The sequence below is a fragment of the Penicillium maclennaniae genome (assembly GCF_028827695.1).
Source record: "Penicillium maclennaniae strain IBT 15551 chromosome Unknown utg000008l:1.0-3552695.0:1.0-3555053.0, whole genome shotgun sequence".
Lineage (NCBI taxonomy): Eukaryota > Fungi > Ascomycota > Eurotiomycetes > Eurotiales > Aspergillaceae > Penicillium > Penicillium maclennaniae.
In genome coordinates this window covers 1,976,097-1,998,159 of record NW_026623220.1, presented here as the reverse complement: position 1 = coordinate 1,998,159, position 22,063 = coordinate 1,976,097, and the positions used below count along the sequence as shown (strand labels likewise).

The window sequence follows — 22,063 nt, the reverse complement described above, 5'->3', positions numbered from 1 at the left end:
GACGAAGAACCGTCTATCGGAGACCATGCGTTGCGGGGTACAATGTTGGCCAACGCAAAGAAGTTCGCCGATCGCGATAGGCAAAAGCTCGATAACGCCAACCCGCATCAAGAAGGTCAACGACAAGGCCTCGGCCAATCTGAAATGCGACGATTATCTGTCTTCTGGGAATGCGGAGACGGATATTGTCCCTGTCTCCACATAAAAGAGCCGACATGAATCATTCCAACGGACCCTAGCTGAGCATCACCACCGATATGGTTGTTCCATGCAAGATGATCGCATCAGGTGTTGATACACTCAGTATTCCGGTCATCGACCTGGAGCCGGCTCGGACGGGTACACCCGAGGAAGCAGCCCAGGTTGCAAAAGATGTTTACGAGGCTTTCAAACACATCGGCTTTGCCTACATTAAAAACCATGGAGTTCCGCAGGAGCTCATAGATGAAGCATTCAGCTGGGTATGTTTCCTTCCAGCCTGTGCTATATGTGATAGGAACACCAACTGACATTTGAATCTGATCATAGAGCCAGAAATTCTTTGCTCTACCCCAAAGCGAAAAGGATAAAGCACCACATCCTCCGGTCGGCTGGTACCACCGAGGGTACTCAGGAATCGGCCGTGAGAAAGTCGTGCAAATGATCTATGACGAGGAAGGCATTGCCGAGAAACGCAAAGTGCCGGACGTCAAGGAGTCATTCGAGATTGGTAATGAGAATGACGAGCGCATGCCAAACATCTGGGTCCCCGATGAAGTTCTTCCTGGATTCCGCGATTTCTTTACCAAATTCTTCGAGGCGTGCTACACCATTGAGCAGCTTATGTTGAAAACAATCGCTATTGGGATGGGTTTAGATGAGAACTTCTTTCTCGATTATCATCGGGATAAAACTAATCAATGTCGTCTACTCCATTATCCGCCGGTGGAAGAGGAGCTACTGAGACTCGGAAAGGCGGAAAGAATCGCAGCCCACTCTGATTTTGGCACAATGACCATTCTATTTCAAGATGAGGTCGGTGGCCTGGAAGTTGAGGATATCCATGAGAAGGGCACGTTCAACCCTGCGCCATACATTTCTGGAACGGCGGTCGTCAACATTGGGGATCTTTTGATGCGCTGGAGTAATGATGAACTAAAATCGACTCTTCATCGCGTCCGTGCTCCGCCGCTGGCCACCTCTGGCAATAGTTTCAGCGGTCGGATGACTCGACCTCGATATTCAATTCCATATTTCATCAGCCCGGATCGAGAAAGGCTTATTGATTGTCTACCGGGTTGTCACGGACCGGATCGTCCCAAGAAATATGACCCGATCACTAGCAAGGATTATATTTCAATGCGCATGAACGCAACGTATTGAATTGGCCGTGTCACTTTTCCGGGTGGATGTGAGGCTTTTTGAGAGATCATAATATGTTTGAACATGTCCTGCTAGTTGCAACAGCAAGAATCTTGATGAAAATGTGATTTGCTTGCTCGAGACTCAGACTTCCGGAATGAAGATTTCTTTGAATGGTATAATTTATTAAAGTGGCCCTACATGAGATCGTGGCCCCATTCCGGTCCTCATGATACGTGCCGCGTGAATGAAAAAAGAGTCAATTCTCAAGGCAACAGGTCGAACAAGCGCGAGCGATGCATCGTCATCTGCCCACTGTCGCAGTCTTTGGAGCGATTCATGGAATTTCCCTAGAAGTTCAAATGCAGCATGAACCTGCTCAGGCGTCGAAGCCAGAAGAAAGAGATATATTAAGAAGTTTCCACATAGGGTCAATTGCGAACGCGCATCTGATCGAGATCTTTGTAAGTTTTTCATCATGTGCGAGGATTGAAAGCCGACTTACGACCACCCCAAAAGGCATGCAGGCATGGCATGTCTATTTCATCCATAAAGATCGTGAAAGCTTGAAATTCAGTCACAGCCTGGTCAAAATAGCGGCGTAGCGAAGAAGTGGGATCTAGTTTGGCGGATGTCTTGGCGGGGCTCATCAACGCCCGATAGACGAGGGCCTGTATAGCGAAGAAAGATAGATGCAAAGGCGCTATTCATGTCAATAGTGTAAATTGAAACAGGTAAAAATTCATCGTGCTTGATGCGTACCGTTGTTTCTGGAGGCTAGGAAGCTCTGTGACTGCCGCATTGTCACACACTGAGGGATCATCAAGACCCAATCCTCCAGCTTTTTCTTGATATTTAGCAAGTCTTTCTCCCGGTCCAAAGCATTTGACATTGCTTTTTTGTAGCTGACGTCAGTACTAACATTTCTTGTTAGTGTCAAGGCCCCCAAGGGAAAATGTGGGAAGTGTACTAGAATGAATCAACCAATTCATGCAATATTCGACTAAGATTGACCATCTGTAAGAACCGCGCGCTGGTGGAGATGTCCACATCACTACATGAATCATCAACCATATATCGCATCTTCTCTGGGACGTCTTCATCAAATGCTAGGTCATCAATATCAGGTGCAGTCGTTGTGAATGAGTCATGATGGATGAGGGGTGGGTTTCCATGGCAGATAGAGGACCAAATATCAGCGACATAAGTTGACCACCATAACCTCCTGCGAAGACTTTTTTCCCATGGGGCAATTTGCCATAAGGCAGGGTCTCGATGCAAGCCGATCATCTGAGAACATGCCACAGTGTGAGCTGAGAAGACCCATGTACAAGGTGTTTCAATTGTCGCATTGTCAGCGGGTCTTTCATACAACAGCAAGAGGCAAGCTTGGAGTTTCCAAAGATTAGGGGCATGGAATTCTCTTTGAAGCGATGAATGAGCTTCTTGGAACAAATCATGCAGGTCAAACTGCAATGACCCGGATTGTTGGGGTTCATGCTTCCAAAACATCGAACCTAGACCATAAACAGCCCCACGTAAAGAGGCAGGTATTTGTAGTTTATTTGACGCATATGCACGCAGAAATCGGGTTTTGGATACAACACAATATACTGGGTGGACGTGTCTGAAAAAAAGCCGAACAAGTGTAAGGCCATGTGGAGAGACCATCGCTTCGATGGACTCCGATGCCCGCGCCTTGGCGATATCATCGGCCGGTTGGAATTCGTCGTGAAGTACGTTGAAATGTATTGGGGGTATATTCTGATCTTCATTGCCGGGGCTGACTTGGATCATGTCTGCGCTGACGCCGTCTTTCTCGTTCATGATGACTGATTTGAATGAAGCTAAGAGGTTAGTATCTTGCTCGGCAGAAAGCCCCATGCTGTGAGCAGTCCGATTCTCGTTGTCTTCCAGTGTATAAAGAAGCGGGACTTCAGAGTCGACCCTATTCCCTTCTGGAAACATCTCTAGCGACAATGGCCCCTGACTGGACCATGATAACGGCGGTTGGGCGTTATATTGTCTCAGGGGTAGTGGCGTTTCTGTGGGCAATGATCCGGCCTGTGGTGATCTCGAATCGTCTGGACACAAAGAAGATCCGCCATTTTCCCCACTCGCCGATGGTGTGCTTGTGCTCGTGGGGAATTCTTGGTTGGCACGACCTACTTCGGCGTCCTCTTGTCCAGACGGTGGTCGATGCGACTCATCGTCAGTTGAGCGACATGGCAATCCCCTGGCCAGACAAAATCTACCTAATGTACCATCAGCCATGTCATCTTTAGACATGTCCGTCATTCCATACATGGAGGAGTTGTTTCAATGATGCACGCCGTCTTTCTCTTTCGACAGGTATCGCATGGTCTGTTCTTGCGACTCCTCCACTGCCGAGCACTACCAAACTTTGTTCGGATTCTGAAAGTGCGTTTTCTTTGAGTACGACCATCCATTTTGGGAGAATCTCAAGTTGCTGCAGACATAGCGGTCATGCAGATGGTCGGGTTTGGACAAACGGCGGTGGAGATAAGAGGGGAAATTGACTCCGCTTCAGCCCCGAAGGACTAATTGTGGAATCTCGGGCACTTTGTCGAACTTGGTCTTTCGCCTTTGCATCGTGATAGCTAGCTTGTTAATGACCCTAGTCAACTTCTCATCTACTTTCCCACTTTTCCAAAGCATCTTGTTATCTATGAACACGTAAAGGGAACGTCTTATTCTAATAGTCATTCTGTTCTATGTATGAGGCATCACAGATACCATGTGTAAAGTACAAGTTGAAACATCTCATATTGATCTGGAAGGATGCAAAGCCTAAGGATTACACTCACCATATCTTCTTTGCAACCATCTCATACCGCTGTACATGATCAATCTTCAAGTCCTTATCTTTATTTTTATCTTTTTCTTCCTTCTCCTTCACACGCCTCAATCCTTCAGGATCATCCGCATAGATCCATCTTCTCTTTTCGTCGCCAACCTCAACCATACCCCATCCCCCAGCGCGACGGGCTCCGTCGACGATGAACTCGTCTTTGCGCGGCGCTGGTGTTTCGCTAGACGGCTGTGGGTGTGATGATGAATGGGAAGACTTGCGCGGCTCCGTGCGCGGTTCAGTCTCAGTTGACTTCATAGCCTTATAGCGGGAGCGCGCAAAGGCAAGAAGGACCATTCCCAAAATGAGTTTCAGGATGAGCAGGACAATGAAACCGGTTATCAGGAGGACAACAGTGAAGATCGTCACGGATTGGGCAGGTGATGGAATGGCGTTTTCCAGGAGGGTTCGGAAGAAGAAATTGATGTGTGCTGCTGAGGCAGGAAGGATAGTGCGGAGAGTTAACGGTGGTGTTGATGGAAGAGGGAGGGGTGCGTAGTGGCTTTGGATGGAAGACAGGGAAGTAGATCCCCTTGCAGTAGAGGATGGATGATGGGGGACAAGAGAGGCCAGGAACATTTGGTAAGTCTGCACTGAGACCCGGAAGAATAGGCAAGAGAGGGGGATGACGGGAAGACCTAGGCGACGCGTGAGGTTTTGGTCACCGAAAGCGTTCGTGTAGTAGTCCTTGGCGAGTACATCGAGATAGCGGCCGTATAGAGCAGGGCGGTAATTGTTGAACTTGTTGATGTAAGCGTGTTTCAACCAATCGACGAACATCTCGGAGCCCAGGACCACGAGGAAGGGACCTAGGACTTGGGCCAAGGTCGGGACGAAGGAGTTGACATTGTTGAAAGACGACAGAATAGATGACGGGAAGAAAGTGAAAGACTGAGGCAAGATGGATGACGCAGTTCGTGGAGGCGTGGAAAGAGGCGTGCTATTTGTGATGGTCGAGGACTGGCTAGAGAAGCTGGATCCCAGCCCGAGGTCTCCAATGAAATTAAAAGCGCCTGTTTCGACGATGTTGCGCGAAGCAATGATAGTGAGCATCAGCCACAGCTGGAACCTTTCCACGACATCAGCGCAGGTGAGTTGGAATAAGTTTTCCTTCTCAAATTTCCTAAAAACGGTCGACTTGATCTCGACAAACTGATTGGATAGCAGCAGCGTAATGAGAGCGTTGGAGTATGAGTTGACAGCCACATTTAGCGTCATGACCTGGTAGAAGAGTGACGTCGCATGCGCCACGGTATATCCCAAGGCCAACAAGAACAACCAGAACGGACGAAAGATCTTGCTGCGTCCGTCAGGACGACGTTCGAGGGCTTCTCGGGAGAAAAGGCACTCAAGAACATCCTGACCAAGAGCTGCTAACAGCCGATCACTCACTTCCAGCACATTGTATATGACATATAGCTTGATGGCTGCTTGTCCGCGAATCCAGTGATACATCCTACTAGCATCGAAGTACATCAACGCCCAACAGGTTGCAATCATGAGCAGACCTGTTAGGATGTCCGCTTTGTCATCTGGAAGTAAGGCCGAGGGCATCGATTTCTTCCTTCGATGATGACGCCGGCGAGACTCTGAGGCCCGATGTCTCCGCTTGGTGGGTTCCGAGTGTCGATGCCTTGCCTCTCGATCAATTGATGTACCGTCACTTACAGAAGACGATCCATTCGGGATTCGTGGAGTAGCATCGGGCTCACTCTCCCGCCTTTCACTATGGTTCTCGGTTGGTTGTTGTCTCCTTCGCCAGACACGGCCAACACCATTAACGACAAATTTCCACACGAACTTCATCTCAGCATCCAGATTCATCACCCAGGATTCAAAAAGCATATACACAGCTTTGGCAAAGCGAAGTGGAAGGATTGTGAATGAATAAAGCCATGAGTCAAGACATGCAAGAGTACCAAAGCAGAGAACCTGCTCTAGGGACCAGGGGAGAAACAAGACATTAAGCAGTCTTTCAATTTTTGCGCTGGATGATTCATAGGGAAAATCCGTCGTCGAGGAGCGATGGATGTATAGTGGTGAAGGGCGGCCAGATGCAAGCTCGAGTTGGAGGTAAGTCGGTATGGATACAGGAGGTAGTGGAATGGCAGGAAGCATAGGAGAGGTCAGAGGCGTTTCGACAATCTGCGGAGATGCGGCAAGTTGACTTTTCAAATCTTTCAGGTCTCTCTCCGCTCCAGGTCGATCTTGCTTGGAGCGTGACGCCCATGTCTGGGCCAGTCGTTCATTGTTGGGCGAAGCGCTGGCTGGGCGACGCGACAGACCAGGGGTGGATAATGCTCGGGATGGATATGGGCGATTCCGCACAGGCGCATTGCTGACGTTTCGTGCAGCAGCTGGGCTTGCGGGTGCAGATGCATCAAGATCAAGATCCTTGATGGACCGTACCTTTTCTGCCAGGAGGGGTGTTTCGCTAAGTGATTGCAAAATAGAATCCTTGGCCTCCGGCCGCGTGTGCGAACTGGTAGAATGTACATTATCCGACACCACCCTCCTTCCCGTATTGTTTTCCGGTGCCACTGCACGGTACGGAATAGATTCAGACGACGATGTGAGTTCTTGAATCTTCTCCGGAGAGAGTTTTAACACTTTTTCTTTATCACCTGCTGGTTGTTTGGCAATATCTTCAGCGATTTCCGCCAATGCAGCCTTGGCCCTATGTCCCTCGAATACATCCACGACCGACGTCCGAGGATTTTGATGCGTTTGATCTTGAGTGTGCTCAAGAAGAATGCCCAAACCCTGCTCCGAGGTTGCCAAAGGTTGTCCCATTTGGTAGCTGCCATTTGTAGCTTGTTGCCATGTGGCGCTGTTGAACTCCTGAGGTGGTGCTCCGGCCGAGTGCCCGTCTCCAGTCATAGCACTCTCGCTGGCGTCCGTTCCAGGTGTGAAAGTTGGAGCGACATCGATATCTTCGTGAATTGAAGAGCTGGAATCACAATTATCTGCAGACCTCACTTTCCCATTCCCTGGAAGCTTTAGTTCCTGGCCTGACATGGGTTTGCCATTTTCCGCTTCGAGTGCCATCCTGCCCGACTTCCCAGGTAGCTTCCCCAGTGTAAGGGTCTAGACTCGTTGTGTATAGATGACTCGGGGGTTTTAATCCATCCAGAAGTTGGCCAGCGGCGTTTGCATCATCCGAGCTGGGACGGGATCGGACAGGACCGACAAGCTCCCGTTGCGGACGTGAGGAACGAATTTTGACGCTTGCGTAGGATCGTGACAGTTTAGAGCCGGGAGGTTGATTGAGATTCAACCGATGTGCATTGCAAGTAAACACGCACGAGGTCGAGATGCGTCGGAGATGCAAGCGGTGAAGTTGGGATAGCTGGGGGAGATAAGGCGGGTTATCTGGCAACTCGTCGTTATCAGTGGCCTTAGGCATCAAGGGGTCAGGAACTCTACTGTTTACCATTTGGCTCGGGACTGCCCTTTCGTTGAGATGAATGTTTATTTACAACTTACAGATATTGCACAAAGTAGTTCAAATTCAATTCTTTCATAGCAAGGGAATATTGAAGGCGCGCGATTGGGAATCAAGGTGATGGGGTATGTACAACGGTCCAAGAGGCTTGCTCGTTGGTCATGAACGGTAATTAGTGGATATCCGGTCATCAGATGCAGTAGATCCAGCTGGTCTGCATTTTTTCATAAGGGAATACTCGTGAGAGAAGACTGGTTTAGTATTGGTGGGTGTTCGCACGATTGAATGAATGTCCTGCTGGTGGGCCATTTCGATGCATGGTGGACGGCGAGGCAGTGTTTGCACGGTTGAAGGGCTGATAGCCATTTGGTGGAGCCGGTCTCTGCATGCGAGGCTGTGGTGTCCGGGGGACCATTCGGGGGTTAAATGCTGCGTAGCCGCTGTTCTGCGACCCAACTGGGCTTTCCGGGCTCATAGTGGCGAATGTCCTCGGAGATGGCTGCACTTGAGCGCCGGGTTGCGGAACAGGTGTGCCGCCATAGCTGACTGGTGTAAAAGACTGCCCAGGAGGGCCAATTGGCGGTGGTTGCGTTCCAGTACTGGCAGGAGTGTAGGACCTATATCCGTCTTGAGGCGGTTTTGCAGGCTGGGAAGAGGACTGCTTGGCGTGGGCCCCGGGCTGCTCTCTGTACTGATCATGGCCGTGATCATATGTGTCAATACCTTGGGCAATCTCCGCACCATAGATGTTGTCCTGGACGCTATGAGGATTGTATTGAGTAGGAGCATCAGAGTGTCCATAAAACCCATCGGGTGTTTTTGATCGGCCGTAGGAATCGGCAGCAGCTGCATGTTCGTGGTCGTAGTATTCATCGACGACAGCAGCGCCAGGCGTGTGAGACCTTGAGTAGGGATCAAGATCGGGACTATGTGAGCGGTCGTAGTAACTGCTGCCAGTAACGGGAGCGCCATGGGTGTTGTATTGGTCATAAGCCTCGGCAAGAGGTGTGTGGGAGCGACCATAATCAATGATAGGCGGTTCAGGTATGTCCGACTGGGCATACGGATCAGTGGCACGTGTATGGGAACGGCCGAAATAATCATCAGCGGGAGGAGCTGCGGGCATATTTGGTCGTGCATAGGGGTTGGCAGCAGGTGTATGCGAGGGTCCGCGGTGAGTAGAGACAGGGTCTCCTGGCGTGCCTGAACGGGCGTAGGGGTCATTCGCGGGTGTGAATGTGCGATACGGTTGCGCTTCCGAGTCAGTCAGGTTGCGATATCCAGATACAGGGGTACCACGCGAAGAGTCATTATTCAATGATGTCGGGCCAGATGCAGGGCCAAGCGTCGATCGTGACATCGCTGTACCTGTTCTCGCAGGAGGCACGTAGGTGGGTAGAGGTGGTACAGGTGGAAGCGGGGAAGCTTGACGGTCAAGAGGACTGTATCCCATCCCAGCGGCGTTGCCAGTGAGGGAAGCAGACTCGGACATTGCGGATGACTGGGTTGCCGTTCGAGTGAGCGGTGGCTTGCTATCGAACTCGAGATTAGGCAGAGTTGGATTCGTCTCCGTGGCATTGGAGTTCGTCCTGGTATAGGGTGGCAAGGTGGTCTCGGTGGTGCTTCGTGACAAAGTTGTCACGATAGGGCCCTTCTTCAAGTCAGGCAATGTTGGTTTTGTATCTCGGCTTGCGAAGGTCGGTTGAGTTGGAGCGCGATCTTGTAACTGGAAGCCTTTGGCCAATGCTTTGTTGACCTTACGCTGTACGATGCGCTTGAGTCGGGTGCTAATTTTGCGGCGGCAGTATGCCTTGAGTGTCCCGTCTTCCTCTGGAATATGGTGGAAGAGGAAGACCAAGTAGAGAATAACAGCTGATGCAAGCTTCAAAACAGAAAGAACCCAGATGATCAAGGTGAAAAGCATACCGAACAAGACCACGGCCTGCAGGTTGTTCTCTTCGGCGAGAATTTTGACGTTATTAAAGAACTGCAAGATCGGTGAGGTATCATTGTCCGATGTTGTGTTTGCACCGCCTGGGAGCAGGTCTAGCTTCATCACAGAGTAGAGAGTGATGGCATTGATAACCTGACGGGGACCATCCGCAAAGATGGTGTTCATCCAGAATTGGAAGGAGAAGTATGTGTACAGAGCCACATATTCGGCGCCCTTTTTACTCTTTGTCAATTCCGCGAAAACAAGGAACCGTTTCCATCCGTTACCCTCCTTGGTGAATACCCGGAAACTCTGCACGCGCACCGCCAGAGGGTCCAGATAGCTCCGAGTGATACTGCCGGAACGGATGGCCCGAATAGCGAGAATCCATCGGTAAATAAGGAGGGCGAACGAGGTGAGAATGCAAGCGGCAAAAATCCATCGAGAGATTCTAAAAGGGATGGCGGGTTCCACACGGCCGGACCAACGAGAGAAAGCCAGCAAGTTGACTGCAGTGAACGTGTCGACACCATAGACAGCGAATGAGACAATGAGGAACACCCAGAGGAAGAAGTACGAGAAGCCTGCCCAGCACGAGTCGGACTTGAAATCGTTGAGGTTCTGAAGCGGCCAGTATCAGTATCAAATCATATGTCGCAACAAGTCGACCTACCACGTAGTCCCATTGCTCCTCCATAGTAACAGCATTGCCTTTTTCACGATCGCCCGAGCACCCCATAATGTGTATGGATCTGGGCCTGCCAGGAAAGGATCGAGCGTAGAATGAGTGTGGTGATTACCCGAAGATTTGGTGGACTTCCTCGGGCCAGCCGGGCGAAGTCACGATCAGGATGGCGAGTCAGGTGTGGGAAGAGATTGCAATGGTCGAAAAAGGCCGAGAAGGAGTGGCAAGTGTCTTAATCGCAGCGGCGCATTACTGCGACAGGCGAGGGGGAGGCTGGCGCGAAGTTGAGGACTCAATGTCGGCGGGCAATGAACAACGCGCCAATGTTTCAGAAGGGTATTCATGCACAGATCCAAAGGCCGGAATATGCAAGCGACACAGTGGATCGTGATCGCCAAGCGCGCAAAAGGCAGATCTCGTCTTCTGAACGCCAAGAAAGGGGGAGGTGGGATTCCAGAGGATTACGGAGAGAGAATGTCAGCGGTCAAGCTGACGTGAAAGAACGGACTTATCCAAGATAGACAAAGCAAGAGAGCGTCGATGTGCGCGAGGTGAAGCAAACGAGCACGATTGGAAGGGGGGGAGGGAAATGAAACACGCCAGGAGGAAGAACCATGACCGGTGGAGTTCCGAGCGGCACGCCAGGCACGAACTCGTTTAGGGCTGATGCACATCCCCCTCTGGCGATTCCGGACTATTGATTGGCCCTTATCGCTGTCGCAAAGCTGACTCTGTCAAGTCTGGCGCCTGTCAATGTCGGGGAGTCGTGAACCCTACACCAATTGAAAGGTATAAACGGGGTCCCCAAGGGTTGACCCCTCCCTGATCCACTTTCGAGCCAGACGAATGTTACGGGGCATCCCCATCACGCACCGACCAGTCCCTAGCGCTGGCTATAGCTCTCTATCTTCCCAGCTTTCTACAACGGCATTGGAAGCTTGGGTGTCGACTGTATTTGTGGTGACCGCCCAGCAGGTGTCTGACGCTACCTAGAGAGACAGGTGTGTCGATCAATGGGATTGCCGTACTGCAAGAGTGGGGTCTTCAACCTGGGGTCGGTGAAGCCGCCGCCATTGATTCCATGGGTGGCAGTGATTCAGCAATGCGAGATGACTTCCGGCGTCATGATCTCAATATCCCGTCATTTTGCTGGTCGGGAAAAAGGCAGAAAGCTTGAAATCTAAAATATTTGCAATTTGAAGGAGAAATAATGTTTGGTCCATGACGTGGATCGGAAGTGCGGGAGCCTTATTGCGTGAGCTTCTGCATTTATAAGCTGGTGGGGTAAGGTTGGGAGGTATAGTGATCAGGGTCTTGACAGTTGGCACCTATAAATTGCTTCTCGTAGTCCCTCGTTGGATCTTCGTAACCCTTTATCAGCTGCAATCATGACACGCCCCATTATTGAAAACAAGGCCGCCCCGGGCATCTCTTACTACACGCCCGCCCAGGAGCCCGCTGCCGGATCAGCCGCGATCCCGCAGTCTGATGGATCGCAGCCTCCTAAACTCTTCCAGCCTTTCACTGTGCGGGGCAAGACCTTCCACAATCGCATTGGGGTGAGTCTCCATCAGCACCTCGAGGTACCTTATCGTGATCAGTTGCTAAACGCCAATCATCTCTAGCTTTCCCCACTCTGCCAATACAGCGCCGACGATGGGCACATGACTGATTGGCACATGGCTCACCTGGGCGGAATTGCCCAGCGTGGTCCAGGTTTCCTGATGGTGGAGGCCACAGCAGTGCAAGCCAATGGCCGCATTACACCCCAAGATCATGGTCTCTGGAAAGACTCGCAGATCGAACCTCTCCGCCGTGTGGTCGAGTTCGTGCACAGCCAGAGCCAACTCATCGGCGTCCAGCTGGGCCATGCGGGCCGCAAGGCCAGCACTGTGGCTCCCTGGTTGAGCGCAGCCGACACTGCCACCGAGGAAGTGGGCGGATGGCCCGACAATGTGAAGGGCCCCTCGGACATTCCATTCCAGGAGAAATTCCCCACTCCCAAGGCCATGACGCTTGCCGAGATCGAAGAATTCAAGAAGGATTGGGTGGCCGCTATCAAGCGCGCTCTCAAGGCCGGTGTGGATTTCATTGAAATCCATAACGCCCACGGCTATCTGCTTATGAGCTTCCTATCGCCCGCTACAAACAAGCGCACGGATCAATATGGCGGCAGCTTCGAGAATCGCATTCGGTTGTCTATGGAGGTCGCCAAGTTGACTCGCGAGAATGTTCCGGATGACATCCCCATCTTCCTGCGTGTTTCAGCTACCGATTGGCTGGAGGAGGTCATGCCCGATGAGCCCAGCTGGCGCATGGAAGATACGGTCCGTTTCGCCAAGGCGTTGGCTGATAGCGGTAACGTCGATGTCTTGGATATCAGCAGCGGAGGTAATCACCACAAGCAGCATATCCACGCCAAGGCGGCTTTCCAGGCGCCGTTTGCTATTAAAGTGAAAGAGGCCGTTGGGGATCGCCTCAAGGTTGGCTCGGTTGGTATGATCAATTCGGGCCATCTGGCCAATTGCCTTTTGGAGAACAATGGCCTAGACTTTGTGCTTGTCGGTCGTGGTTTCCAGAAGAACCCGGGACTCGTCTGGACCTGGGCGGAGGAACTGGATGTTGAGATTGGCATGGCTAACCAGATCCGATGGGGCTTCTCGAGTCGTGGTGGTGGAGTCTATTTGACGAAGCAGCAGAAGTTGTAGTCTGCGGTATGCATCAACGAGAATCGTTAAATGAATTGATAGACATTTTCTTCGGCTGATCTCTTCAATTCTTAACTTTTCTAGGAAAAAATAAAGAGAGAAGTTCCGTTCAATCTTCGCTGTAGAGATGGTGACATAAGGGTGTGTGCTCGGCTCGTCCGCGAGCTTCATCCGACATTTCATCCGCCCATGTCAAGCTTCCTGACGATTCGAATCACTATAAATACCCTGTGCGTGTATATAAATAATTGTCCGCCCTCGAAGACACGGTGGCTGTGAAACGAGTTCATCCGCAATGGTTATTCTTTCGGAAGTCCAAGCATCCAATGCCCAGATCGCCACCGCGCTTCCACCGGGCCTTGTCGCCGTCTTCGTCGGCGGAACCAACGGCATCGGTGAGGCTGCACTGCTAGAATTCGCACGTCAGGCTCTTCAGCCCCGCGTCTACTTCGTGGGTCGCTCGCAAGAAGCAGGTGACAGGATCGCCACCGAGTGTAGGGACTTGAACCCAAATGGCGAGTTTACATTCATGGAAGCAGATCTCAGTTTGATGCGAAACGTCGAGGATGTTTGTCAAGAAATCAAAAGCAAGGAGAACGCTATCAACCTACTCTTCCTTAGTTGTGGCGTTGCCATGACGGGTGTCGGTACGTATCGACATCTACGCCCAGTTTGGTGATCCAAAGTGCTGATATGGGATGGTTCTAGATACGAGTGAGGGTTTACACATTACGCTGGCTGTAGGATATTACGCCAGAGTGAGATTCACTATCAATCTCCTGCCACTATTGCGACAAGCCACTGGGCTCCGGCGAGTGGTGACGGTCTTGGCTGGAGGACATGATGGCCCGATTGACCCCAACGATTTCCAAGCCCGACGCATGTCGATCTTCTCATTGCGCGGGCAGGTCGTGTCGATGACAGACTTGATGCTTGAAGAGCTCGCCAAGCAAGCGCCCGAAGTTAGCTTTGTCCATGACTACCCCGGCACCGTGAAGACAGGCATTGGGAGAGACGCAAATACCCTGCTGGTGCGAATTGTTTCGTGGATTATGCCGGTGGTTGGACTATTTCTGTATATACCTATTCAAGAGTCCGGAGAGCGGCACCTGTTCTTTGCGACCAGCGACAAATATCCGCCTCGAACGGGCGACCAGGTGGGAGTACCGGGCGGGGTTGGTGTGGCAGATGGAACCGATGGCGAGTCAGGTAGCGGGGTTTACAGCATTCACTGGGATGGTGAGAGTGTTGCCAGAGTGGTTGGGCTCTTACGTGGGCTGCGGGAACAAGGAATGGCGCAGCAAGTGTGGAATCATACTCAGGGGGAATTCAAGCGGATCTTTGGCGCTTGAGTTGATCAAAGTAGCCAACTTCGAGGTTACCGCATGTAGTAAGGAGACGGTCGTTCCCAGGCTGAATAATCGGGACGTGAACAGGTAACTGGAAATGTAAATGTAAATGCAAATGCAACTGCACGTAGCATAACTGGACTCTTGAAAAAGGAAATCTCGTTCGTGAGAACAGACCCACCATCCACCGTCCACGACCCACGATCATCATCTCAATCGGGTATCGTTTGCGACGTCGGGTTTCGCTTCCTCCGATCCCGTCCAGGGATCTAGTGGTGAAATTCGGTTCTGTATCATCGGTGCCTATATGTACCCCGGCATCATGCACCGGGGAAAATCAGATTGATTCCATATCTCGCGTATTACTTTCGTCCAATTCTGCCCGTATTTTTGTTCAACCGGTCGACCGTGGCAGCCTTAGAGCGCATCCCGCTTTCCTGGCTTGTGTCACGACAGGTGTTCTTCCGCCTTCAACTTTTACCAGAACTACGGATTGCTCGATCTGTTTCGGAGTTGAACAGCTCATAGGAGAGGGTTTTCCATCGGGTCAATACGCATTACCGGGTTTCCATCATGGGTCGCATCAGTGAGAACTTCGGGGTGCTCTATCTCGGTGTCGCTGTCGGCGTCTATTTTAAACCGGAATATGCCATATGGAATTCCCGGGTTGCAACGATGATGATCCTGATGGTGATCGTCACCGCATCCAAGTTAATATATCAGCTCTTCCTTTATCCTGCGCTGTTCACGCCAGCTAAGCACATTCCCACTCCATCAGTCAGTCAACCCGCATCATCCGAAGGCGTGTTTTTATAGCTCAGAGCTGAAATCTCTAGAAACGACATTGGCTCACTGGAAACACTACGTCGTATTTTTTTGAAACTCCATACGAGCACATGCGAAGATGGATTCGCACCATGCCCAATGAGGGTCTCATCCGATTCTACATTGTTGGCAACCTCGAGCGGATCCTGTTGACGAGCCCCAAGGCCTTGAGCGAATTACTGGTCACCAAAAATTATGACTTTGAGAAGCCATTGACGGTTCGACAAAGTCTGCGCCGGGTCGTCGGCGATGGTATCCTTCTAGCTGAGGGTGACGAACATAAGGTAGTCACACACCCTTTACATCACCCTCCATCTTGACTGACAGATTATCTCAGCTTCAACGCAAGAACCTTATGCCGGCATTTGCTTACCGCCATATCAAAGACTTGTACCCTGTCTTCTGGGCCAAGAGCGCGGAAATGGTGCGGCGAATCCAGCAGGACATCGAAAGCAGAGACTCCACCGCAGACAACACCATTCAGGTCCGCGACTGGGCCAGCCGAGCCACGCTCGACATCATTGGTGTGGCTGGCATGGATCATGATTTCGATTCACTTCGAGACCCGGGCAACACGTTGAGCAAATCATACAAGCGAATCTTCGTCAGCCCGGGCCTAACCACCAAAATCTTGTTTGTCGTTGCAATGCTGCTTGGCAACGTGGAAGTGATCACGAAGCTACCCACAAAGCGCAACAGAGATATATACGAGGGCGGTGAAGTTGTTCGCAATGTCGCCCGCCAGATGATCCGTGAAAAAAAGGCAAAGATGAAAGACCCCAACGCCACGGCAGGAGTTGATATCATCTCCGTTGCTATGAAGAGCGGCACATTTAATGAAGAGAACCTTGTCGACCAGTTGATGACCTTTCTGGGCGCCGGCCATGAAACTACTGCGACGGCGATGCAGTGGGCTGTATACGCACTCTGCAAGAACCCAGAAGTCCAGACTCGTCTGCGCGAAGAGATCCGCGCCAATCTCCCATCCGTCTCCGAGGAAAATTCAACCATCGACGCCGCCACACTCGACAATCTACCCTACCTCCACGCAGTCTGTAACGAAGTTCTTCGCTTCCATCTATCAGTCCCCTCCACCGTTCGTACAGCAGTCAAGGAAACAACGCTCGTCGGCAAAGTCATCCCTAAAGACACAATACTCGTCATCTCACCTGAGATCCTCAATCACATGGAAGAGCTGTGGGGACCGGATGCAGACAAATTCAACCCAGATCGATTCATGGGTCCTGGGATGGCCAATACCGGTGGCGCGATTAGTAATTATGCTTTCTTGACTTTCCTGCATGGCCCACGCAGCTGTATTGGTCAGGGTTTCGCAAAAGCGGAACTCGCTTGTTTGCTTGCTACCACGGTTGGGAGGTTCCATATGGAGTTAAGGTATCCTGACAAGAAGTTGGAGGTCAGGGAGGGTGCGACTGTCTCGCCAAAGGATGGTGTTTTGGCTATATTCACTCCACTAGAGGGGTGGTAAACTGACCATTGTGCCGTAATTGAGTCATCTCTCCTTTTCTGCCTGTCAAATATAGTAAAGTCTTTCTTCTGAGTCGAATGCACGACTTCGATCGTAGTATCACATACGGTTATATACCAGAAGGTTTCCTCGACGGAAACAACAAATCATGGCCTATACTTACCTTCAATAGGTGGTCTCCATACTCTTCCATAAATCTTATGGTCTTGTTACATGTTTCTGTTGGATAATGGAATAAGTTCATACCTGTGATGAATTAGTAAGGCGATTCTAAAGCGCTTGAGATCAAAGAGATATCCAGCCGTGTAACACGTGCTACGCAGCTTCCAACAATCTTCAGCGTCTCATGATATTCAAAATACTCTCTCATCAATGTAGTAATATCACTCGCAAGATAGAATAGAGCCCAAAGTGACTTCGTAGGTCAAATTCCATTCCTGGTCTGTCTATTGCGGTTTGGGTCAGGTGACTCGCACCGGGCTGTCATAACGAAGACTACTCGACCCAGAAATGCCAATGACACCTTTAGTGCTTAGATAACAGTATGTTCCATGCCGAAATCATTTCCTTTACTGACTCATGCTTATTCGGGAAGGCAGCCACCGGGCTGAACGAGTTCTGTGGCATGCGGAGCCATTCGCTGGCACCTTTCCCCGCGTTAAAGAACCCATTGATTGCATCGATTCTCGGTTCGCCCCGGCATGGTGGCAACCAATGTTGTAGCTGGCCACACATCATCCCGTGGGTCTATACCACCGCTTCGTCATGCATTTTGCTTGTTTTGGCCATCTTATATTCGATTTCAAGCTATGAAGCCCCAGGTTCATTCTCGTCAGTAAGGATCTGTATGACAGCACAGTCAAGATCAACATGAACGATACTAGCGCAGCAACTAATCAGCATTCCGAAGACGATCGTCACAATTCTTCTTCGGATCCAGAATTGACCTCTCGACTAAATGACAGTCAAGATGCGAGCGGCCACCATGGAGCTGATGAAATCTCGAAGAATGGTGGAAAGAAGGAATTGACGGAAGCAGCAGCCTATGACGAACTGGGCTACAGCTTTCCAGTGTGGAGAAAGTGGCAGATCTTGTGTGTGATGTTTTGCATTCAAATCTCAATGAATCTGAATGCGAGCCTCTATGCCAACGGTGTTCAGGCGATCTCTCAAGAGCATAATGTCAGCGAGCAAGTTGCACGAATCCCACAACTGACTTTCCTCTGCGCTTATGCTTTCGGTTGTGAGCTCTGGGCACCATGGAGTGAAGAGCTGGGAAGATGGCCGACACAGCAGCTCAGTCTCCTCCTTGTCAACATATGGCAATTTCCTTGTGCTTTTGCTCCCAATTTCGCAACTTACGTTGTGGTGCGCCTCCTTGGCGGCCTCAGTACCGCTGGTGGCTCGGTGACACTCGGAGTCATTGCAGATATGTGGGAACCTGACGACCAAGAATATGCTGTCGCCTTTCTTGTACTGTCTTCGGTGGGTGGATCGGTTGTGGGCGCGGTGGTAGGTGGCTTCGTGGAAGCGCGACAGCCCTTGAGATGGATCTTTTGGGTACAACTCATTGCCGGAGGGGCCGTTCAGATAATGCACTTTCTTCTGGTGCCAGAAACACGAGCTACCATTCTACTGGATAGAGTAGCAAAGAAAAGACGAAAGGCTGGTCCAGGAACGGTCAACATATGGGGACCACATGAGATCCACGGTTACGCTCTATCTCCGCGCGAAATCTGGGTTTGGTGGAAGCGACCATTCCAAATGTTACTCACCGAGCCCATTGTGATGTGGCTTTCGTTGCTGAGTGGCTTCAGCGATTCCTTGATCTTCACTTTTCTTCAGGGATTCCAGCCAATCTACAAGCAATGGGGCTTCGGAACAATTCAGATCAGCCTCGCTTTTATTCCGTAAGTTTTTCGACTGCCTCTGCTATGCAGCGGCTCGCAAGAAATACTTGTCGTCTGACACATGGTTATTAAAACCTTCAGTCTTCTTATTGGATACTTTATCGCTTACCTTTCGTTTCTTCCATCTATTCACATGTTCAGGCAAAGGCGACGAAAGTATGGTTCCGAGTCCGTGTCTCCAGAAGCACGCTTGTGGTGGCTACTTTATGGTAAGCTATATTCGCTCAACTTCTTTTGTTGCGCTGATAAATATTCAATTTCTCATGATTGGAATAGTGATTCCATGTCTACCCATCGGTCTGTTTGGGTTCGCATGGACGAGTCTTGGACCTCCACGGGTTCACTGGATTGCCCCAATGATTTTCACGCTGGTCATTGGCATTGCCAATGTAGGTCCATGTCCAAGTGGTGAATCTTCTTCTACTAACCTGTTGCAAGTATTCCATATATCAATCTTCTATTGACTATACAGTTGCTGCTTACGGCGAGTATGCAGCATCTGCCACAGCCGGTAACGATTTCGCTCGTGATTTTCTTGCGGGAATTGCGGCTATGTATTCCACGCCCATGTTTGAAAATATTGGGGACACTTACCCGTATGAATACGCTTCGACAATTCTCGCATGCATCTCTTTACTCGTCACAGTACCTATATACTACTTTTACCGCCATGGTCCAGCAATTCGTGAAAGATCCCCATTTGCGAAGCAAATGATGGAACATACAAAGCAACGACGATTATCTCGTGTCGTTTACGACGAGAAAGAAAGAAGTGAAGAGCATCACATAGAGGATGCCCGAAAGTCTAGCGCATGATGCGCTGATTGCTCAAGTCATGTCGACCGGCTAGGCTTCGTATGCGGTCCGCCTCAAGGACTTTGAAAAGCACCGCATCAGGGAAGGGGTTCCGCTGAAAATACTTCAATCCAGATTTACTGATATATCTCCGATCATCCAAACGAAGAATTTGGACACGATCATCGGTTCCCTGAGCAACCTCAACGCGTTGAATGCGGATGCAACTAAAGCTGCGAAACCTGGTGTTGATAATTTGAAATAATCTATGTGCAGACATGTCAGGAGTACCGCGAGCAGGATCTGAAATCACTGGATCGCTCTCCACAGTGCTTGACAAGCACTTGGAGCGTCCCGTTGTTCTTAGATTTCGGGAGAACGTACGCCTAAAAGGTTCATTGTATTAGTGGAATGAAGAATGCATCTTTTGATTTCGATTTGTTGAGGACACCGACATCGCTCCCGACATAATCTTTCTCTCCGAGATTGCCTATAATCTATTGGCTTCCAGGTCAAAGTCTTTATAATTGCAAGGAAACCTACATTTCATTGAAAAGCCAATATTGACCTTGCATTCGAAACAGTCACACGTACAGCATTACAGCATGGAAACAAAATGAAAATTGAATAAAAGCCAAGATTATCTATTAAAGAACAAATAAGTAGCCTTTTTATCTCATTTTTTGTTTCATAATTGACTTGCCTGGACCATTCATTCCGTAAGTTTTATCGCCAAGTATAAATACAGCTCGGATGGCCCCAAATTGGGTGTGGTTCGCTTCTGGTGAAGTGCAGGCCCTTTTTCTCATAGAAAATGCAAGCTGGCAAATTTCCCTCAGCGGTTCTCAGCCAGAAGCCTCCGTCCTCCTTTGGGAGCCTGGTTTTAACCAGATCAAGTAGAAACCCACCGAGTCCTTGACTCTGTGCGTCAGGGCGGACAAAAAGCTGATCTAGTGCCTTCTCCTTTTTGTTGATTGAAAAAAAGCCCACTACCACATCTTCAGTGGAAGACTCGTTCTCAGATTTACCTGAGTACTTGAAGCTAGGTGCATTAGCGACCATGACCTCGTAGATATCTGGTTGTGATAACATGCATTCGAGCCGTTCCTGACAGCTGGCCAAAGTGTTGAGAGGTGTTAATGGGATTACGACATCTGGGGGTAAACGTTTCCACGATTCAAAAAGCGTTTGTGCCGTTGCATGGAGGGATGCTGGTGATAGTGGAGTGATGTTGAATTTTGGCATTCTTTTGAGTGGCTATAGTATAGATGCAAGCCTCAGACGAGGAGATCCCGTACTGCCTTTATTCGTTTTTCGTCTAATGGTTGTTGAACAGACTGTCTTACCCTCTTAACCCCTCTTTACCCCATTAGATCTTTTCCATTCTCCTCCTCCCTTTTTTTTCATCACTCTATTCCAAAGCATACAATGTCAAGCACTTTCTATCTACAGATACACGCAGCCTCGTCCGATACATTAAGTAGAAAACGTCAGAGCTTCCAATCTTTGCTATCTGTAAGAACAGAAATCAGAAATTGGAACCTCTGACCCTTGGGTGGACGGGTTATATTCGGGTTTGAATCGAGGGTGATATTTATCTAAATAGACCGCGCTAGGCCTTTGCAGTCTATTTGGTTTGATTCGGTTATTATCCGACTGGGAAAGTTCAACTCGGATGAGAGACCATTATCGGACGAATAAAGGGAAACGACGCCGTTGTGGCAGCGCCTTCCCCTCACCGGCCGACAATTGTTCTAAATAAATCAAGGCGGATAAAGACTACTTAAGGAAGACTCTTAGAGGATGGAGGACTAGGTAAGGAAGGGGAGATAAGGAATCGCCCTCTGCCCGCAAAATGTGGGCCCACAAGGGACCCTCTGAAGGTGGCTGGCAGCTGGCGGTTGTGAGGTCTAGTTTCGACTTAGGTTCGTTTGGACGTTGTAATTGAGACTTGCATGATTTTCCTTACGACAGCGCTGGATTGGGATTCTATCACATCACCAGGTACAAATGCTGTCTGTTCTCTGGGTTAACTCTCTTCGACTCAAAAATCTACGCTCACACAAGATGACAAAAATTAGAATAACTCCGATAGGGGGAATCGAACCCCCGGCTGCCGTGTGAGAGACGGCGATGTTAGCCACTACACCATATCGGATATTAATTGTTGGTATTTTTGAATTTAACAATTACAGTTTAGGCAATCGGTCCTCGTGCGTGCCGTCCGTGGTTGTGGGGCGTATTCTGGCATGCTTGTCCACGAACTAATTTATTTCGCGGACTTCACTCAACTGAGAGTATGAAACTTTAACAACTTAAGTATACACGCTATGCCTTGGCCAGATACAGGACGGGAATGTATGTGGTGGGATATCCTATCCACAGATTCGACGTTTAGCACTGTGGAAGCAAAGAATCAATGCCCTGAGCGTCAGGCTAACGTCCCTCTCCGCATTTGGTCGCCGTTCAACATCATTACGATGATCTCTTTCTTCTTGACACTTGGGGCGTCTGGCTGGGAATTCTGATTCGAGATCGGGTAGCAGCCCCTGCTACGATAGCGATGTCCTCTGCTTCGACTCTGGTAGGAATTGCATCTTATTGGACACAACGGTTGGCGAACCGGCCGTCAGAGGTAGTGATTCCTCAAGGGGATGTTGTGATTCGACTCCTGAAGGGACCCTCAGTTTTGCCCATTGCTCCGAGGAGAT

General features: G+C 50.0%; 8 protein-coding genes across 8 annotated transcripts; 6 read left to right on the top strand and 2 right to left on the bottom strand.

Annotated features, from left to right (window-relative positions):
- Positions 1-257: 257 nt before the first annotated feature.
- N7477_009727 (isopenicillin N synthase family dioxygenase) lies at positions 258-1,362 on the top strand (the record flags this gene model as incomplete). Its single annotated transcript, XM_056971388.1, has 2 exons — positions 258-461; positions 529-1,362. 2 exons carry the CDS (start codon positions 258-260, stop codon positions 1,360-1,362), a joined length of 1,038 nt encoding a protein of 345 aa, XP_056818367.1.
- Positions 1,363-4,165: 2,803 nt separating this feature from the next.
- Positions 4,166-7,261, bottom strand: N7477_009726 (TAPT1 family protein; the record flags this gene model as incomplete). The annotated part of the gene is made up of 1 exon (XM_056971387.1): positions 4,166-7,261. One exon carries the CDS (start codon positions 7,259-7,261, stop codon positions 4,166-4,168), a length of 3,096 nt encoding a protein of 1,031 aa, XP_056818366.1.
- Positions 7,262-7,914: 653 nt separating this feature from the next.
- N7477_009725 (uncharacterized protein) lies at positions 7,915-10,330 on the bottom strand (the record flags this gene model as incomplete). The annotated part of the gene is made up of 2 exons (XM_056971386.1): positions 7,915-10,212; positions 10,265-10,330. 2 exons carry the CDS (start codon positions 10,328-10,330, stop codon positions 7,915-7,917), a joined length of 2,364 nt encoding a protein of 787 aa, XP_056818365.1.
- Positions 10,331-10,442: 112 nt separating this feature from the next.
- On the top strand, positions 10,443-10,774 carry N7477_009724 (uncharacterized protein; the record flags this gene model as incomplete). Its single annotated transcript, XM_056971385.1, is given in 2 exon segments — positions 10,443-10,612; positions 10,627-10,774. 2 exon segments carry the CDS (start codon positions 10,443-10,445, stop codon positions 10,772-10,774), a joined length of 318 nt encoding a protein of 105 aa, XP_056818364.1.
- Positions 10,775-11,664: 890 nt separating this feature from the next.
- N7477_009723 (NADH:flavin oxidoreductase/NADH oxidase) lies at positions 11,665-12,984 on the top strand (the record flags this gene model as incomplete). The annotated part of the gene is made up of 2 exons (XM_056971384.1): positions 11,665-11,835; positions 11,902-12,984. 2 exons carry the CDS (start codon positions 11,665-11,667, stop codon positions 12,982-12,984), a joined length of 1,254 nt encoding a protein of 417 aa, XP_056818363.1.
- Positions 12,985-13,279: 295 nt separating this feature from the next.
- Positions 13,280-14,336, top strand: N7477_009722 (uncharacterized protein; the record flags this gene model as incomplete). Its single annotated transcript, XM_056971383.1, has 2 exons — positions 13,280-13,631; positions 13,693-14,336. The coding sequence occupies 2 exons, from the start codon at positions 13,280-13,282 to the stop codon at positions 14,334-14,336; spliced, it is 996 nt and encodes a 331-aa protein (XP_056818362.1).
- A 570-nt stretch (positions 14,337-14,906) lies between these two features.
- On the top strand, positions 14,907-16,647 carry N7477_009721 (cytochrome P450; the record flags this gene model as incomplete). The annotated part of the gene is made up of 3 exons (XM_056971382.1): positions 14,907-15,110; positions 15,170-15,442; positions 15,496-16,647. 3 exons carry the CDS (start codon positions 14,907-14,909, stop codon positions 16,645-16,647), a joined length of 1,629 nt encoding a protein of 542 aa, XP_056818361.1.
- Positions 16,648-17,348: 701 nt separating this feature from the next.
- On the top strand, positions 17,349-19,373 carry N7477_009720 (uncharacterized protein; the record flags this gene model as incomplete). The annotated part of the gene is made up of 5 exons (XM_056971381.1): positions 17,349-17,392; positions 17,469-18,557; positions 18,639-18,766; positions 18,834-18,946; positions 18,996-19,373. The coding sequence occupies 5 exons, from the start codon at positions 17,349-17,351 to the stop codon at positions 19,371-19,373; spliced, it is 1,752 nt and encodes a 583-aa protein (XP_056818360.1).
- Positions 19,374-22,063: the final 2,690 nt, after the last annotated feature.